This window comes from Chinchilla lanigera, unplaced genomic scaffold (assembly GCF_000276665.1).
Source record: "Chinchilla lanigera isolate Chin_1 unplaced genomic scaffold, ChiLan1.0 scaffold00068, whole genome shotgun sequence".
Lineage (NCBI taxonomy): Eukaryota > Metazoa > Chordata > Mammalia > Rodentia > Chinchillidae > Chinchilla > Chinchilla lanigera.
The window spans coordinates 6,105,749-6,118,937 of record NW_004955469.1 but is presented as its reverse complement, the minus strand read 5'-3'; the positions used below and the strand labels follow the sequence as shown (position 1 = coordinate 6,118,937).

The window sequence follows — 13,189 nt, the reverse complement described above, 5'->3', positions numbered from 1 at the left end:
ATATATATGCAACTAAAAGAAAGTTAAAGAACATGGTAACAACATTTAATTAAGTACACCATGTACATTTTATTTATAGAAGTGTGTGTTTAATAAATACTGCCAATGCTTGTGGATTACATATTTTCCCCCCAGTACTGAGGATTGGACCGAAGGGTACTGTACCTCTAAACTACTTCCTTACCTCTTTTCATTTTTGTTTTTTTTTTTTAATTTTGAGATAAGGTCTTGCTAAACTGCTCAGGCTGGCCATGAGCTTGTAGTCCCCCTGCCTCAGCCTGGCAAGTGGTAGGATTACAATTGTGAGTGTATTAATTTGTAGCTTTTTTAGCAATTCACTTACAGTGGTTAATTAGGGGAAATATTTCCATGTTTTAGGAGGTTAGGTAACTGAAGATCATAGGAGTGATACACAGTTGCAGCTTGACCAACAACTTAGATTTTTTTTTTTATTTTGGAGAAGGAAAAAAATGAAAAGTTTACTTTAATGCTGCTGAATCTGGTAACTCATAATTGCTTTTGCAGATAGTATTTTGTTGACATTTTTCCAGCTCTTGCAAAATTCCATCATTATTGATCGCTTCTAGGCTTTTATTTTAAGCTGAGATATAACTCATATACCATGAAGTTCACCACATTTAGGTGTAAAACTCAGTGGTTTTTAGTTATTGCTACTCTCTAATTCCAGAGCATTTAATTCTTTATAATTTCTCCTCTGCCTGCACTCCCTTGGGAACCACTTACCTACTTTCTGCTTGTATAGTTTTGCCTGTGTAACTTTTTGTGTCTCTTTTTTCACATAGCATATTTTTAAGAGCCTAATTTTTGTTTGTTTGTGTTTTTGTTGTTTGAGACAGGGTCTTGCTATGTAGTTCAGGATTGCCTCAAACTCATGGCAATCCTCCTACATCAGCCTCCCGAGTGCTGGGATTACAGGCATGAGCCACTATGCTCAGCAGGAGAACCCAATTTTTTTTATTAAAAAATACACTTTTTTTGGAAACAGGATCTTACAGTGTAGTTCAGGTTGACCTTGAACTCAATATGTAGCCTAGGCTGGTATCAGACTCGTGGCAGTAAACCTGCTTCAGCCTTCCAAGTATTTGGATTACAGGTGATGGTCAGTGGCCTTTACAGAATTTTTTGTCTTTGAGACAGGGTCTTGCTATGCAGTTCAGGCTGGCTTTGTGCTCACTTTATACCCCAGGCTGGTCTTGAACTTGCAACAATCCTCCTGCCTCAGCCTCCTGAGTGCTGGGATTATAGGCATTTGCCACCATGCCTGGCATTTACAGAAACTTTTATGCTTTAAAAAAGTGACTGATTATTTAAAAAGGGTATATCAGATATCTCTTTAGAAGCTGCCAAAATATGCAGATACCCTTCTACTCCATTGAGAAGTCACTATCTCCTATAGGCCCCTGACTAATTGGAGAAATGGACTGGTTAAAACAGTTGGAAACCATTGTTCAGGATGATGATGATTTGTTTTGTTTTGTTTTGTTTTGTTTTTGAGACTGGGTCTTGCTGTGAGTTCAGGTTGGTCCTTAACTTGCTGTGCTGCCCAGGCTGGCCTCAGACTGCTACCTCAGCCTTCTGAGTGTTAAGATTATCTAGATTTTGTTTTTAAAGAAATCTTTATTGAGATATAATTGAAATATATTCCATTGCACATGTTTATAATCTCTGTTAGGCAAATTTTGTAATATGTTAAGTATGTCCCTATTCAGCTATCACTATGATTAAGATTATGAACATGTTCATCAATTCCCCAAATTTCTGCGTGCCTGTATGTAATCTATTCTTTCTTTGATTTGTGCCTTCTCCCCGTTTAATGTCTAGGCAGCCACAGATCTGATCTGTTTTCTTTTACTTTAATGCAGTTTATACATATTTTCTCTAATGTATAAATGGAATCATCTTTCATTTAACATAATTTTTGTAAGGATTCATCTACCATATATTGTTGCATATAACATTAGTAGGTTCCTTTTTGTTGCTGAGTGTATGTATATTTTTTTCCTTTTGGTGTTGCTGGGGATGGCCTTGGTCATGCTAGAAAAGCACCATACTACCGAGGTGTATCCCCAGCTGGTATCATAAATTTTTTTTATCCATTTATTTGTTGATGGACTTTAGAATTATTTCTAGGTTCGGCTAAGTGAAGTTGTTAGGAACATTTGTGTGCAAGTGTTTTATTTTTCTGGTAAATACCAAGTAGTATAATGGATGAGTTTTAGGATTAATTCTTTAATTTCTAAGAAATTGCCGAACTATTTTCCATAGTGGTTGTACCATTTTCAGTAAGAGGATATATTCCATGTGCTTGTCAGCACTTGGTATGGTCAGTCTACTTAACTAATGGAATAGGTATTTACTGTAGTTTTAGTTTGCATTTCCCTAATGCTATTGAAAGTATTTGTGTGAGCTTAGTTGCTAATAGTATATCTTTGATGAAGCATCTATTCAAATATCTTGCCCATTTCTTCACTGTATTATTTTCTTATTATTAACTTTTTGGATTTCTTTTCTTTTTTGGGAGTTGTAGGTACTTGGCATTGAACCCAGGGCTTTCTCAGTGAACTACATCCCAGTTCTATTTTGTTTTTAATTTTAAGACAGGGTCTTGCTAAGATGCTGAGGTGGGGCTTGGATTTGTGATCCTTCTGTTGGCATTATAGGCATGTGCTGCTGTGTTCAGCTGAGATTTCTCATATATTCTGGGTATATATCATATATTTATTTCCAGTTTTTATTTTTTAATTAGCGAATGTTTGCAATATATAATGATCACATTCCTTGTGGGGAGTGGGTACGTATATGTAACACATCTTAATTCTCCCCGACCCTTCTCCCCTCCTCCTTCTCCTTTTCTCTCTCTTGGTCACTTTCCCGTTTGCAAAAAGATCTCCCTAATTTCTGTAACCTATATTTGATATTACTCTTTCTTTATACTTTGGATTTCTCATATAAGAGAAATCATACACTGTTTCCGTATCTGATTTATTTCACTTAAAGTTATAGTCTCAAAGTGACATCTTGATGCAAATAACTCTCTTATCCTTCTTTATGGCAAGGTGGTGTTCATTGTATGTGAATACCATATTTACTTTTCAATGATCAGTTGATGGACATATAGGCCACTTCCAAGATTTAGCTATTAGGAATCATACTGTGATAAAGCATGCTTTATGGGCTAGTACATGGTCATTTTGGAGAAAGTTCCATGTACTACTGGGAAGAATGTATAGTCTCTTGTTGGGTGGAATACTTTATAGATATCTGTTAAGTCCCATTTGTTTGAAGGTTTGATTCAACTTTCATTTTTCTTCATTGATTTTTTTATCTGGTAAATTTATTTGTGATTGTAGAATATTGAAGCTCCCATTATGATTGTGTTGATGTTTATTTGAACTTTTATGTCTAGTAATGTTTTATGAAGTTGGGTGCAACCAGTGTTTAGTACATATATATTTATAATTGTCTTCCTGTTGAATTGTTCCCTTAACCAATATTGTAATGACTTTGCCTGTTCTGATCAGTTTTGGCTTGAAGTCCACTTTGTTTGAAAATAGCATAGCTACCTCTCCCTATTTTTGGGCTCCTGTTGTATGGAATATTGTTTTCCATCCTTTGATTTTTGGTCTGTTAATTTGTTTTGAACTAAATGTGTTTCTTAAATCTAGCATGTAATTGGATTTTGCTTTTTGATCCAATCTGTCAATCTATGTCTTTTGATTGGGAAATTGAGACCATTCATACTGAGAGTTATTAGTGAACTAGATTTATGTATTCCAGTCATTGCATTATTTTCCTATTGCTGATTCTTTCTTTTTTTTTTTTTTTTTTTTTTTTTGGTACTGGGAGTTGAACTCAGGACCTTGCATTTGCCAGGCAGGTGCTTATGCTGCTGAGCTATATCCCCAGCTCCTTCCTGTTGCTGATTCTTAATTCCCTTCTGCTTAACTACTTACCCTGCATGGTATGTTCATTCCATTAGATTGTTAGGCACTGTTCGCTTCATTTTCTCTTCATAGGATGTCCTTGAGAATTTTTTTTTTTTCTTTTTTTGAGATGGAGTCTTGCTGTATATAGTTGTAGCCCAGGCTGGCCTCAAACTCACAGCAATCCTTCTACCTCAGCCTCCTGAGTACTGGGATTACAGCCATATGCAGCCAGCCTAGCAAGCATTTTTTAGAATGCTGGTTTGGTAATGAATTTCTTATGGTGTTCTTTATCATTGACTTTATTTTTCCATCAATTTTGAAGGATAGTTGGTAGATTATATTAGTCTGTGTTAAAGGTTAGTTTTTTCAAATTAAGAAAATTTTTTTGTAGGTTTGCTTTTTAAGACACAGGGTCTTCACTGGTCTTTAACTGACTATGTAGCCCAGGCTGGCCTCAAACTTGAAGTGATGTTTGTCCCTCAGCCTCCTGACTGCCACTATTACAGGCATATGCTACCATGCCTGGCCAAAAGTTGTTTTCTGTTTGGGCTTGAAACACTTCAAGCTGTCTTGGCCTTTTTTTTTTTTTTTTTTGGCTGTAATTCCAGTGGTTTTACCTTTATAAGTGATTTGTTGCTTTTCCCTAACAGCTTTTAAGATTCTATCCTATTGTTGGATTCTGGGATTTTGACTATGATGTGGAGAGGTTCTTTTCTGACAGTGGCTATATGGTGTTCTGTATACCTCATTTATCTCTGTGTTAAATTCTTTCCCCATATTTGGAAAGTTTTCTGCTATTACTTCCATAAGGAAGTTGTTTTTTTCCTTTTAATATCATTTGTGCTGTCTTCTGATTTTTTACTAGTTCCAATTAATCTTAAACTCTTTTGTGTCATCTAGCAGTTGTTAGATCTGTCCTCTACGTTCTCTTACTGTTTTTAAGGTATCTCTGGGTATATGATCATCTGCATCAGCACTGTATTCTAGTTCTGACACTCTGTTCTCATACTGGTCACTTCTGTTGCTCATACTTCTGTGGGAAATTTTGTCTCCTGGATTTCTGTTTGGTATGTTTTCATGGTCTTGAATTCTTTGCTAAAGTAGTTATTCCAGTTTTGAATCATTTTGTTTAGCTCAGCTAGCTTTTTATTAGTGTCTCCTATAAGCTCACTGATCATTTTGCTTATTAAGTTCATTATCTGTTTTTGTTTCATGAAAAAAATTATAATTTTCAGAATTAGGTTATGACTCCGCCATGTAAGTCCTAAAGTGAACACCTTATTGGTCTGTTTTCTTTTGTCTTTTATCATTACATTTAATTCAGCTGTTTGGCTTTTGACACTTCCCCCATCCCATCAATGCCTGTTGGATCAGCTTTGGGGGTCAACATCTAAATCTGATCAATGACATCAATAGGAAGGAAATTAAGAGTTTTTGGAGGCATTTTGTTGCCTTGTTTTCTCATGTTTCTGTGTGTGTGTGTATGTGTGTGTGTGTGTGTCCTGAGGATTGTGGGTCATCTTTCATAGTGGAAAGACTTTGTTGCTGTCTTTTTAGTTAGTGTCTGCTTTCCAGTGTTCCAATGATGTGCTCTGGGCATAGCCAAGTAGGCTTTATTGAACTCTTCCATTACTTTGGAAAGGGGAGGGTACAGTATAATTAACCCAGCAACCAGTTCTCCAGAAGCATCTTTGTGGATGACATGAGACAAAGCAGATATGGGTATATAATTAAAGCTAACTAATAACAATCACTATGCTACCTTGTCAGTAGCAATGAGATCAGCAATAATGATTGTCAGAGACACACGGTTATTGACATGTCATTAAAACCAATTAAAGATACCACTGTACCACCTTTAACAGTAGAAAAGAGTTCTGTAATTACAGTATAGACACAAAGACAAACCAAAATATTGACATATAGAGACTTTTAAATGCAGCAGTTATGCAATCATTAACAATAGATATGCATTCACCAACAAGAGTCAACTGAATATCTAAAGATCAGTAAATCTTAATAGTAATCTTAGTAGAGAAGGGGAAAATGAAAGAAGTAAAAAAGGAAGACGGAAAGGAGAAAAAAGTAAGAAAGGATTCTATTAAAGAGTAAAGGAGCCGGGCATGGTGGCGCATGCCTGTAATCACAGCACTTGGGAGGCTGAGGCAGGAGGATCATTGCGAGTTTGAGACGAACCTGGGCTACATAGTGAATTCAAGGCCAGCCTGAACTGCATAGCAAGACCCTGTCTCAAAAAGGCAAAAGAAAAAAAAAGGAGTAAAAGAAAAGATATAGAATTAGATAAGAACAATAACAAATAATGAGAAAAAGAAGAGTAAAACAGAGATAAAAAGTAAAGCAAAAGAATAGAAAAAAATTAAAAAGGTGAAAGACAAAAAAAAAAAAAAAAAACCCCTTCTCAAACCAGCCTTCAAAAAAACTTCCCGAAGCTGGGCATCGTAGTGCATGCCTATAATCCCTGCACTTTGGAGCCTAGGCTACAAAGTGAGCTCAAGGCCAGCCTAAACTTCATTGCAAGATCCTGTCTCAAAAAGAGCCCCCCCCCCGCCCCGAAACTGCCAGAAACACACACACACACAAACTGCCAGAAAAACCAATGAAGAAAGAGAGAAATGAGTCCTAAAATATTTCTTTGTGTTTTTGAATGAGTTCTCTCAAGGTTTTGTAGTATTGAAATCTACCAGAAATGAGGCAGGGATAGTGAGTCACTACTAAAACCTGTTTTGTTTCTACATTTAGGTTTTTGTGTATAGTGCTGAGTCCTGACCTGGCTTTCCTGTTGGATGTGGTTGGTCAGTGGTGTCCTTCCTAGGACTGAATTCATTCCAGCTGTTCCCAGTTTCCATGTCCCTATGTGCATCCCAAGCCATGGTTTTTCCATACAGCTTTCTGGCCTGTGGGTTTGTGACATGCTCCCAAATCCAGAAGTCCCTCTGTCCATACGCCCTCAGCTGTGGCAACTGTGTAAACTAAGGCATATACCTGACTGTGTTGGCAGGTGGGGAAAGCAAACAGACCTCTGAGCTCTGTGTTGGGTATAGATAGTAGGGTGGGTAGCCGGTAGAGTCAGGCATTCCGCTGGACTTCAAGCCAGCACTTTCAGATCCAGCCCACTCTGAAAACCACACATGACCTATCTAGCTTCTCAGCTTGGAGAGTGGAACACCCATGTCCTTGAGCTGAGTTTAAACTCCTTAGGGTATCTATATGCAGCTTACACCCTCTTGTCTCTTATGGCTGAATCCCACACAGTCACTGTCCTGGGCAACACCAGGAACCCTGAAGAATAGTTGTTCTATACAGTGGGCCCTTGACTTGCGAACTCTATAGAGAGCTCTCCCGGCCCTTGTTGTAGTCCAGGAAGTTTATACTTATAATCTCATGGATAAGTTATTGGAATCCTGTCAAGTTAGTTCCAATCTACCACTTCCAGTGCAATCCATGGCCTAAATAAACACACAATAATATATCTAAAAAGGTGGGGAATCAAGGGGGTCCTGAGTTGGGCTAAGATGATGATTAACTGGAACAAAAGGCCTTGACCCAGGACTGAACCAGGATTTTCTTCATTTGTAAGAAGGAAGTGGCCTGAGGATGAGTGACTATGAGAGTGGTGGGAAATGTGTGGGCTAGGTAGGAGGCCCCAGATCACCTCTGCAATATGCAGAGAGAAGGATATGCAGAAAGAGTAATCTGAATAACACAATGGAGATAGTATCTAATGTTTTGGGGTCTGTACTTCAGCTCTGATTTGTAATCTTTTAAGCCCTGGGAAATCATAGCCTCTACCTCGAGGCTCAATCCCAGCCAACAGCGTGGAGTACTGGCTCTTCATCCCGCCTCATCCTGGCTCACACATGGGAACAACGGGGGTCCGGGGAAACACTGCCTGTCGTCTTTGCTTCAAAGACCACGCATTAGTACCTTGGCTGGACCCATATGCATTGCTTAAAGCCAATTGAAAGCATAAGGAAAAGTCCTCGCCAGTTCTGTACATACCAATACATGGAAATAGGATTGGGTTCAGCCAAAATGGAAACAATTGTTCCTCCTACAAAGGGAGTCACCCAGGTGGTCCTCCACAGAACTCGGTGTGTTCCTGAGGGTTGGTTGTAACTCAAGTTGTCAGTTGAATGTTCAGGCTCTTCTACATAGCCGTTGAAGTTTCTCTCCTGTATAAAGGCAGACCTCAGTGTCTTTAGAGAGACACTGACTGACCCAGGATTTCTCAGTTAACCCTGTATAGGAAAGGGTGTATCTGAGACCACCTGGATGTGAACAACTTCGGTTATGACGGGAATTTTACTTTTAACTTACTACCAGTGTCTTGAGTTATGACCCAAATGTTGGCCACTTTGCTTCCAGATATGGGTAAAGTAAAACCCACCTGCCTACCCTTTCTAATGCATATTATCTTTTTATTTTGCTGCATCCAGGTACTATGATCAGTAACCTGGTTTCCTTGGCTCTTGTGAAGGTGCTTTCATGTGTGGATAGTTGTTCAAATTGATGTTTTTGTGGGGGATGATTGTTGGATAGTCTTTTTTTACTCCTTTCTTTAAAAAAAGTTTTTTAATGACATACGCTTTTGGTGGTGTATCTTTGAAATCTTTTCTAACTCAAAGTCCCAGATATTTAAGTTAACATTTATTTAGAATGTTTATTTCCAAGTCACGAACACAAAACTTTTTTTTTTATATGCTTTCTGACACAATTTGGAGTTCACATGATTAGGTCCTATTGGAAAGTAAACAATTTAATGTTCCCTATTAATATATTATTAGTTATTTCTATTGTATCCTTTTTTCTTTTTCTTTCTTTTAGTACCAGCTCATCAAAAAAAGAGAGAAAACACACTGTTTGATATTCACAGATCTCCCGCAAGAAGAAGCCATATCAGGTATGTTTTGTTTGTTTGTTTGTTTGTTGGTACTGGGAATCCAATTCAGGACCTTGTGCTTGACAGGAAGACACAGTGCTGCTGAGCTATAGCCCCAGCTCTTGTTTAGTTTTGAAAGAAGGAAATATATTGCATGTGGTCATGAGAGAATAGGAGACAAATTGTGTTTTTCTCCCCTGCCATCCGTGCTCCTTCTTTCTTTTTTTTTCATTAATGGCTAATAGTTATTATGCTGTATGTGAGTGTTACTTTTTAGGTGCTCAGTTTGTCTTTTTTTAAAAAATTGTTTTAAGTATTATGTTTATTATAGCTACACATCTCTTTGGTGTCTTATTGAGACCAAATGAATGAGATAATCTATAATGTGCTTTTTTGAAGCACTGATTCAGTTTTTTGTTTTTTTTTTGTGATTGATCTTGTGTTATTATCCAGGCTGACCTCTCATTCCTCTCGCCTTCTGAGTAGCTTGGACTACAGGTGTATACCACTATGCCTAACCAGTTAGTTCTTTGATACTGTGATACTGCTGGTCCCCTTCCCCACATTGTCTTTTCTTATACTAGTGGATGTAAATGTTTGTATTAAAAAAATTTTTTTTTTGCAGTACTGCTGAGTTTATCAAACAATCTTTCACATGATTAGGTTATGGGTGATTGCGAAGATAACCTAGGAGGTTATCTTTTGTTTGTTTGTTTGTTTTTTTTTTTTTGGTTTTTCTCCGGTACGGGGAACCGAACTCACGACCTTGCACTTGCCAGGCAGGCGCTTTTGCCGATGAGCTAAATCCCCAGCCCCTGTTTTTGGTTTTTTTGAGACAGGGTTTCACTATGTAGCTCAGGCTGGCCTTGAACTCACTTATGTATCCCAGCCTGGCCTTGAACTCATGGTGATCCTTCTGCCTCAGCCTCCCCAGTGCTGGGATTACAGATGTGCACCACCACTCCTTGCATAGTACCTTTTATCTTTTCAAAGGGTACACAATAGCTTCATGAAAATTGGTAATTTTTAATTAACCTTCACTCAGTTAAAGTAGCATTTGTCAGTTTTCTTTTCTGTGAAGATAATGATTTTTCATTTCCATAGCCCATTTTTTATGAATAAGTTAACAAGTCTAGCATAACTAGGGAGAAGGCTGATTTAGGAAATAAGCTCCACTTCTTTTTGTGAGGAAGTTGGCTCTTCATCCCATTAAAATTTAATTAATTAAATTCTTTTGAGACAGGGACTTGCTAGGCAGTTTGGGCTGTCCTTCAACTTGCTATGTAGCCCAGGCTGGCTCAAACTGGGGGCAATCTGCCTGTTTTAGCCTGCCGAGTGCTGGGATTACAGGTGTGCAACACCGTACCTGGCTTTATTCATTTGTATCACTATGGACTCATTGTCTTAGTTACTTTGCTGTCATTGCTGAGACAAAATACCTGATGCCCAAAGTTAAGGAAGGAAAGGTTCATTTAGTTCACAGTTTGTGGAGGTTTTAGTCCATAATCACTTGGCTCCAAGGCAGGGTGGCACATGGCAGAGGGCAATAGTTCATGACTGCAGAAAATAGCAAAAGCAGCAAGAGCAAGCCTCTTTCTTCCCTTATACTGTATGAAGGCTGCCCACTGCAGGGTGGGTGTAGCACTTGCACCCATAATTGCAGCATTGGACCATGAATCAATCAAAAACTCTAGAAGCCCACCTTGTGACTGCATGAGGCTTCAGGGGGACATCTACACACAAACCATAACACTCATGTATATTTATTTCATGCTTTGGGTTATAATGGCGTACTAGCTTATTTTTGCTCAGATTTTTCTCACTTTGTCCATTGGGAACTCTTTTCAGATTAGTTCCTGTGTCTCTTTGATATGCTTTGTCCTTTTCAATTTTGAGCACTTCTTTACTTTCTGGTGTCAGAACATGTGCTAGCCTCATCTTGTATATTTCACGCATCAGCTGTTTTTCTAAAGAGACCTGGTTGCATTTATTGGTCAGTGACATTTAGAAATCTGTGTCTGGATACTGGGTAGGTTTGTTCCTCTTGGGCATCATTACTTCTAGGCTGTTTCTGCAGACAGAGCTAAATATGTACACCAGTTCAGGTATAGGCCATCCTGTAGAGTGTAAAGTGTGTCTAATATGGCTTTGACTTGTATCTCCTTAGTGACTAATGATGTTGAACGCTGTTTCATGTCCTTATTGGGTATTTATATCTTCCTTTCAAGAATTATATTTTTTGAGGCAGGGTCTTGCTATTTAGTCCAGGCTTGCCTGGACTAAAAAAAGCTCATAGTGATCCTCTTGCCTCAGCCTCCTAAGTGCTGAGATTACAGGCATGTGTCACCAAACCCAGCTGTTTATTCATATGTTATGCCCATTTAAAAATAGAATTCTGAAAAAAAAAAATAGAATTCTCTTTTTATTACTGAATTGGAAGGGTTCTTTTTTCCTGCAGCACTAGGATTGAACCCAGGGCCTTTATACTAAGCTACATCTGAGGCATCCCAGCATTCCTTCCTCTGTCCTTTTAAAATTTTGAGACAGCATTTCACTAAGTCAGTGAGTTACCTAGGCTGGGTTCAAGCCTGTGACCCTCTTGCCCCAGGTCCCAGAGTTGTGGGATTATAGATGTGGGTCACTGTGCCTGGATAAGAGTTTTTCATTTATTCTGATATAAGTACCTTCTTATGATTTGCACCTGTAATCCCAGTCGTCAGGAGATTGAGACAGGAGAGTTACCACTGAACTACATAGTGAGACCCTGTCTCAAAAAACCAAGAAAAAATAAAAGATATGATTTGCATATATTTTAATCCATGTTTGGATTATCTTGTCGCTTTACCGATGATATCCTTAGAAAAAACATGTATGTTTTTAATATTGATGAAGTTTAATATCTGTTATGTAGCTTATGCTTTTGGTGCCTTATGTCAGAATCCCTTGCCAAGCTGGGTGTGATGGTGCATGCCTGTAAGCTCAGCACTCAGAGACTGAGACAGAAGGATTGCCGAGAGTTCTAGGCCAGTCTCAACTGTATAGTGAGACCTTGTCTCAAAAAAAAAGACTCCCTTGGTAAATCCCAGATTGTGAAGATTTGCTCCTATGATTTCTTCTATGCATTTTTAGTTTTGCCTCATATCTTGGCCTTTGACCTATTTGGGATTATGTATATGTGACTTTTTCCCTTTTAAGTTCTCTGCTTTTTGTGGTATTACTGTTATACATATTGCATCTAAAATGTTACAAATCTAGCAAAAACATTAACATTATTTATATGTTTATGGCTTTAGTAGCTGAGAGAAGAAAGACAAGTGAGTGTATGTTTATATCTTTTGTTTTATATTAACTAGAAAGATTATTTGTTTTCATTATCACCTGCAGTCATCTCCTTGGAGTAATAATAGGTCTTCCAGTTGAGGATGGAGAGGACAAAAACTAAGCAAAAATAGGAGTTGATAGATTATGAGTAAATGGCTACCCAGGACAGGAGCCCCAGATCTTGGTAAAGTTGAAATGAAAGAATTGATATGTGAGATGGTTATATTCAGAGCAGGTCATTGAATTTCTCACGGCAGTGATAAGATCCAAAGGAACATGACGGGTGCACATAGTTTTAGTGGAGCCAACGTGCTGTGGCTGAAGGATTATGAGAGTAGTAAGTGAAGCTTAGGTGGGAGGGTGGGGAAAAACAGGATGGGAGGGATGTTTGTAGGCATATGGCTGGTACTCAGTGTCACTGGCAGTGTAGGGGAACCAAGGGATTTAGGGTGACCTTGAGATTTTTTGTAAATTTGTGATTGGTAAAACTTAACTAAATGTGAAATTTACAAGAAATGGTTGAAGAATTTGAGGTGGGTATGATGAACTTGATTGGATGTGTTGAGGGGTGAATTTTTTTAAAAATTATTTTTGGAGACAGGATCTCACTGTATAGTTGAGGCTGGTCTTGAACTTACTGTGTAGCTCAGGTTGGCCATTAACATGTAATGTTCCTGCCTCAGACTTCCAAGTGCTGGGATTACATGGTTGTGCCACAACGCCCAGTTTGGTGGTGTTTTTATGTCAGTATTTTCTAGTTATCTTAGACATAATCATGAATTGTATAATAATTTGACATTCATTAAGTATTATTTCTCCCTAGGATTTACTTTAGCCTCATACTGATTACAACTTCCCCCGGCTCCTTGACTCTAGTAGTGGGGCAGAATTTTCTTCTAATAGGCTAGTGGTTCAGGTACTATTGCTTGAATAGCTCTGGTAGACACAAAACTTAGTAGTATCTGGGGTTTACACACACAAGCAAAAAAGCTGGAGGCCAGCTCAACAATGGATATGTGAA

General features: G+C 38.2%; 1 protein-coding gene across 2 annotated transcripts in view; it reads left to right on the top strand.

Annotated features, from left to right (window-relative positions):
- The window catches only part of Atad2b (ATPase family, AAA domain containing 2B), a 140,071-nt gene that overhangs the window by 43,285 nt on the left and 83,597 nt on the right, over positions 1 to 13,189 (top strand). For both annotated transcript variants that reach the window (XM_005400367.2, XM_005400366.2), the window contains exon 8: positions 8,793 to 8,868. In XM_005400367.2, coding sequence (XP_005400424.1) covers positions 8,793 to 8,868 — 76 coding nt within the window. The remainder of the gene's footprint in view (positions 1 to 8,792; positions 8,869 to 13,189) is intronic.